The 7,159-nt window shown below is 37.0% G+C and overlaps 1 protein-coding gene across 1 annotated transcript; it reads left to right on the forward strand.

Moving 5' to 3' along the window:
* Positions 1-15: 15 nt before the first annotated feature.
* Positions 16-1,511, forward strand: LOC114358588 (probable salivary secreted peptide). The gene is made up of 2 exons (XM_028312587.1): positions 16-527; positions 1,308-1,511. The coding sequence occupies exons 1-2, from the start codon at positions 339-341 to the stop codon at positions 1,446-1,448; spliced, it is 330 nt and encodes a 109-aa protein (XP_028168388.1). The 5' UTR covers positions 16-338; the 3' UTR covers positions 1,449-1,511.
* The last annotated feature ends 5,648 nt before the right edge of the window (positions 1,512-7,159 follow it).

Consider the following 7,159-nt stretch of genomic DNA (forward strand, 5'->3'; position numbering starts at 1 on the left):
TTGCCATAGATCACTCCTAGTTTTAACAAAAGTGAAACCACAGACACGATATTCTTATCTGTCCACCCACTCCACCGTATCGCCAACCTACTACATCATCTGTACTGCGTCATAGGTCAGCGCCATTGTCACACCGAGAGGTCTCCACACTTTACTCAATTAGGCCGCTCTAATTTTAAGGTGTCCACAGATACGCAGTAAAAGTTCAGCTGCACCACATTGAGTCGTCCGTTAAACGTTATCGTATACAGTATACAGATGACCTTTCTTACGGTTTGATCTCAGTCAGTGATGTGACGCGAGTGGAGTAACATCGACAACAACTATTAATATCAATAATGCGGACTCTCACGTGCGTTTTTGTGGCCAGTGTTTTGGTGTGCGTCTCTGGTACTAATTACTTCTTCGGCGAGAAGACGCCGACGACGCGGCTGGTGCAAAGAAACAAAGTGTTCTACGAAGCTATACCGTTGATGAAGCGGGTGAAGTTTCATGAATACGCCGGACCGAACAACTTGGTAATCAAGGTAATAAAAAACTAAAGTTACTTCACTATTACTGAATTCTAAAAACTGTCAAGATATTTGCAAAAGTCCATATACAAATTGACACACGATATGGTGGTCTTTATGCCCCACATCTCTACAAAGAATTTGAAATAAACGGCAGTTAAACTCTCGATTTTATTTAAAAAAATTTATTTAAAAAAAAACAAGGTTTAGTTACAAACCAAAACCCACATTAAATGTTGTGTTATCAAAATGTTGTGGTAATTACGATCGTGACTTTGACCTCTGCCAACAATGTTTATGTAACCTTACTATCGATTAAACTAATGTAGCCAAACTTGAACATGGTGTTTTCCCTACATTATCATAAGTAAACAAAGCCATATCAACAGAAGATGTTTTCGACTCTATTCGATTCGATTCATTCTAATCGAATTCATGGCGCCATTCAAATACCTACCTATATGAGTCATTTTTTTCATCGAACTGTCCCATGTTGTGTCGCTGACAGTAAGTAAATTTTCTTGGACACGATTTATTGGATATTTCCAGCACTGCATCTCCTGTATAGCCAAGATACATCCAATGAAATCCAACCAGAGACAGTTGAACTGAAGTGTTAGAACCGAGGGGATAGCTATTTAGGGCCCTCGCCCACCACGGTGACTTTTTGTAGCGATGCAGTCGAAAACGAAACGCGCTACAGCGTTGGCATCACTTCTGTAGTGCGTTACAAATGCGACTAACGCGCGTTGGAAAGGAAAATATTGTGTAATGATCTTTCTCTCTCATCTCCAGGCCATCTACTGCTACGACTACCAGAACAGCGACGCGTCCGTGAACATCACCGATGGTGGTCTAGGCACAAACCACGTCACGCTCCGTATGAAGAGCCAACGCAGCTACCGGATAGACTACGTGATCGAGATTTACCAGTGATTCTGTTTGGTGCAACTGGTTTAATGATTAAGCAAATAAAATGTTTAAATTTTTATAAGATTATACCTTGTTCTTTTAAATTAATGATAACAACTTTGACTGGCTGACCGCATCATCGGCTGATGGCATAAAAATCAACTCCAGTCTCCACTGCAGAAATACGGCCCTCTTTAATTTACTTGAGGAAAATGAATCCCCACGCTTGCCAAGCAGATTGAGGGGAAAGAAAAGTGGGGGAGACTTAAAAACGCATTAAGCAAATCATTAATTAACCAATTGTATTGACAATAAAATGTATTTGTGACGTCGCGTCTTAACTGCCTACGAACGTGTCACTTAGGTAAATTATGTTTATTAAAGACCACACGCACATTATGTAACAGTACGCTTTGTTGTTAAATTAAATGTCACACACACAATATCGTGTCAAACAAAAAGGGCGGGTCAAACAAAATTAAATTGGCCCTATTCGCAAGTCGAAGCAATATTTTTGGTATCCCTTCATCTCTTTCACACATTCTAAAATACTCCAGACTCAAAAAAGCCGGTGATACAGATCTAATGGTGGAGCGGAGTAAGCCCGCAGAACTTAGGTCCCTAGCTCAAACGCCTACTACGCAACTTGGTTACTGTCTCTCATCTCATGGCAGCATGTGTGAAAAAGACCAAGACAATCGAAATAACATAGTTCTACTTAGTAAGCCCCCTGAACCTTTCGTGACGTCATACTTCACAAATCACGCCCTACCCTCGTCAGTTTGACACTCCGAGCAAGTTTCACATTGAAATATCAATTAAGCCAGTTTAGGACTGAAAATTATGAACAAAGTTAAGTATGTTTCGCCGATCTACATAATTTATGAATCAAAATATTTTAGGAGTGTAATTTTGCTGGCCCGTTAAGTAGCTCAGTTTTTGAACAAGTCTTTAACTTCTCAACTGGGCTGTCAAATGAAGAGAGTTTTTCGGATTTAAACTCTTATTGTATTATAATACAAAGTAAGGTGAAGTACCAGTTCAATTGTGTCATTAATTTAGGATACATTTGATTGATACGTGTAGAAAGCCATAAAACAATAGCGGAGATACATGAATAGCCCGCCAATCATAAACGGATATTCGAGAAATAAGAATAAATCATTTCAATGTCCGATGCGTATTATATGCCCAAAGCTTTCAGCTTTCTACACGCACAACGGAGGAAAGTCGAACCTTAATTTCGACTCAACCTAGGTTCTTCTGATTAATTTCGTTGCGGGTCCAATGACAGTTTAACTTTCCCCCGGGACAAACTTGAACTTCACTGGTTGGGTTTTTATTGGTGGTCAAGCTGTAGATCCTGGCTACACAGGAGTTGCAGACTGCAACTTGCAGTGGTGAGAAAGAGAGGTGGGAATAGTCCCGTACCTAATTGTCTTCTTCTCTTCATACCTACTAAAAGATCCTAAAGAATGAATCATATTTTCCTGTATCCGTAACCACAAAGTTTCCTTCATCCCTATTCGTCACAAACTGAAAAATAAAGGAGTCACGCTAATGACAAGCGTAGTTCCGATCATAGGATGCGTCACCTTAATCGACGGGTGACTAACTTGTTTTGAGCAAGATTTTATAACTTAGAACCAGATTTATATGACGTTTTAACATCCCACATACTGCGACATGCAATATTGATTGATTTCAATTGGATGAGTTTGGTCGATTCACTTAAAATGTAGAGAAAAAATACGATAGCTTTTGGTCGCCTACTCCTCACTCGCTTAACTCACTCACGCCTTTGCAACATCGAGCGCCTAACTTCTAATAGCAACGTTTTATATAATTAAGTTTTAGAAAATGTAACATCTAGTATGAAATAAATAAATCATTAATCAATTACAAAATAACATGAATCAAGTTTCCACGTAATCTTACAATCCTTCACCGTTCAGTTTAACAATTAAGTACAATGTAGTACATAAAACAGGAAGAAGTTGTAAAATAGTTCGAAGAAGCTCGTGTGTAACAAATAGTCAGTCATCAAGAACTGCATTGTTTTGTAAATCTAATTTCGGTTTGAATATGCAAAGAATTTAGTTACGCATCTAAAAGAAATCCTATAAATAGTCAATCTGCACTAGTTTTAGCAATTCAACGTAATACATGCAAATGGGCTGGAATTACATGAAAGCTGTGAGTCAGACCAGTCGGACCCGTTCTGGCTAGATGAGGTGAAAAGCGTCTGACTTTTTATAATCATTAGAACTGTATTCATAAGGGCATCTCGTGTAATTTTATTCAAATCTTTAATTGCTACATAAAAAAGTAAAATCAGTTTCTGCATTGATTTCATCTTTATGAAAATTGCGTTATTATTTTTAAGCAACATAAGTCCTAATTTGGCTTATTCTCAAAGATCCACAATTCTATTATTCTTCTTTTCCTACTGGGTCGGGTTCATGAAATTGATAATATTATACTTACCTATTTTACTAAGAAAATGATTTTTTTTTTTATTTTTAATGTCACTGAACTCGAGAGCCCGTATTTTGCTCTACATTAATTATTAACCTTCTCCAAAAACCCAATACTTATTGCTACAAGTAGTAACTCAAAATCAAATTGAATATAAGCAAAATGGTCAAGACTAGGACCAGTTTATGAATACACACCTAATACTGGTCACATCTGATTCATCCTTAACTTACGAGTAAGTTGTTCATCAGCAATTTTATTCAATCAAACCATATGCAGTGTACAGTCCGCATTTGAATGCAAATCTGAATGCTAGACTGATGGACGAGACAGCAATCGTTTAAGTAATTAGGGACGATTAAAGCGCTTTTACTCCTTTTGCAATGAGAAAAATGTTGTAGAAAATAGAATAATTACCTGCTTCAATTAAAGAAAAAACTCTCCTAACATGGTCGTTGTTGTATAGCTAATAACACAGGCTATAAATTGATATGATATCGTCTGACTCTATACTTGAAATAAAAGAAATACCTACCAAAGGCAGAAGGTATTTGTTTTTTTGTCGCTAGCAACACCAAGTTGTCACGGCGTTATCATTCAATACCTATCACAAAAAGGTTTTTAAAAGGCGGATGTCCGGCAGAAGCCGTATTAAATAAACACCGTCCATTCAGCAAAGTTAACGGTTAAAGCAATAAATGCGACGGTTCGCTGTAAACTGAGAGCTTATCGTTTATAGGGTTTTTCAACACTAATGTTGGTTTTTAGAGTCCAGGAGTTGCATTTTTGTGCATCAGAAATCCCGAATCGCGTACGATTTATGTTATGTCATGGAGTTCGTTTACTATTTCTAAATTTCTTTATTGTAATTCTTCAAAAATAATTAAGTCTCCAGCTAGACGATTCTTACGATAACTTAGCTACAGTTCAACAAGAGTTTTTTCCTGCTGAATTTTTTATTCATCAATATTTAAATTTTAGTGACTTTGTTGCAATTTCGCAATACTCTCCTTATACTTATTGAATTGCGCGAGGGCAAGTCAGATCAGTCACCCGGCACGTTCCTATAGATGAATATGAACCTTATTAAAGATACTGCATCCTATAAAAGCTTACTTTATGCAAGCTATAAAAGCTAGAACGCAATGGCCTCGTAAAATGTCAAATGATAATTTCTGTCAGAAGAAATGGCCGGTAGCTGCTTTAGCTGCGCTAGCGCAGAGCTACTGAATTCATAATTATAAATATGCGATTAATTTATCATAATTTATTCTAATTAGTGTTGCACCATGCGGCTAGTATCATGTAATTATAATACATGATCTAATTAACTATGTTTTCATAATCAAAATGTGTAGCTTCACATTACATGACATGTGCATATCAGAAATAGTAACTAATATTATTGGGTTTTATATTTTTGTACATTCATCATTATACTATGTAGTACATAATATAATTTACTATTGAATTGCATCACATCACATAACATTAAACCATTCCTTACAAATACTGACTACAGGCAGACAGACTATATTTATAATTTATTTATATCGTGCATTACATTTAAAGCAGGCGAATAAAATCCCGTAGGAACAGTGTTGTACTTTCGCGGAATTAAAAAATCCCGTCACATGGGAATGGCAGATTTTCTTCCGATATACGATATTCAGTACAGAACCTGTAATCTATTTTATTTTATTCACTGAAGAATATGGAAGGATAACGGTATAGAGAAGGGAGTCAAAGTATTTCTTGCTCTTTGTCAGGCAAAATCTTTGGCAAACAAAAGGAATTACATTAGCAAGTACTCGTCTAGTTCCAATTCAATAATTTACAGAAACGTTACGTTGTTCAGAACCAAATTGGCTATTTGTAAAGCCAATCAGAACTCTGAATTCGCGTCACCAGTCACGGGCCGTTATAACTTTATCAGTGCGACCTGAAATACCTCGGCGGGCCACGTCGGTGGATAGTGATGTGCCTAGCGCGATATCGATATCGATTAATAGTAGTTAATTTAATTAAAATTACAAGTTTAAAGTGGCGTGATCGTGAAGCGTGATTAGGGAAAGAACATATAAGTTCTATGCACAATGATTTAACGTTGTTTTAGTTTTATAAGAGACTTTCATTCCATGTGTTGACATCCTCTGCTCTACCTTCTTTAAAAGATATGTACTTTTATTCAAGAAAGATTTTCTTTTTTCAGTACCCACGGCTAACCAACCTAAACGTGGTTTATAAAGACTTACAATACTAAAATCATTTTAGAGCAATTCAATGTCCGAACTTACAGAGTTAGCCATCTCATCAACATCAGCTTTCTGCCCTGTAAATTGTTTTGCTTTGTTGCGCGAACTCAGCGCCTCATTCGGACTGTTAAACGCGTTTTAATGAACACTATACAACCCTATGAGCGGGCAGCAGTAAACTCTCCAACAATAAATAAATTTTATCTGGACCCCCGATCGCGGGCCGAGTTTTTTGCTTTTTATAAGTGTCGACAAATCTTGACAAACAATGTAATAATTTTCGTACGTGCGTTGTAAACGCGACCTTTTTACGAATTTTCATATTGACGCGTTTTATGGGCGACGCCGGGAGTTTTATGGAAATGACATAATTATGGGTAATAACAATTATAATAAGTGCTAGGGTCATTACTGGATCCGGACACTTGTTCACAGGACCAGTTCTATTCCTGATGAGGAAGAGAAATGTTTTACAAAAATCTAGTGATGCATTTTTACTCATTAACATAATAATTAGCCCCGACGCCTATGCTTTTTGCTATTTCAGAGTAGGAGTCAGTGTTATTTCGGAGTTGTACATTGTACACTCATACTTGAAAGTGTCACCCAGTATACTCTAAATTTTAGATAAAGAATTTTAGAGTCTAAAAAATAACCTTAAACCTTATTCCCAAGTCAAAAAGGGCTGGCTGATTTCATTTCGCAGGTGTTCGTTCAGGTGCACCATCGTACCTAAAAGGATCATACAGCAAACAGATGCGCAGTTTCTAAATATGCAAGATGTTTTGATGATTCATGACGTACATTTTTACCGACTAATAGGAGCGTGCCCTATTAGGAGAAAGGTTCGCGTTGCGCAAACGCAGCACCGTTAGACGATCTCAATTGCATCTATGTGAGTCAGCAAAAAAACGCCTTTTTTAGCCCTTGGGACCTTTAGAACTTTCTTCAGTGCATAAAATAGAGCTTTTAATAAACGCTGAGTTTCAACTACGTTCAAAT

This window comes from Ostrinia furnacalis, unplaced genomic scaffold (genome assembly GCF_004193835.3).
Source record: "Ostrinia furnacalis isolate ACB-3 unplaced genomic scaffold, ASM419383v2 OfSCF4045, whole genome shotgun sequence".
In the NCBI taxonomy this organism is placed as follows: domain Eukaryota; kingdom Metazoa; phylum Arthropoda; class Insecta; order Lepidoptera; family Crambidae; genus Ostrinia; species Ostrinia furnacalis.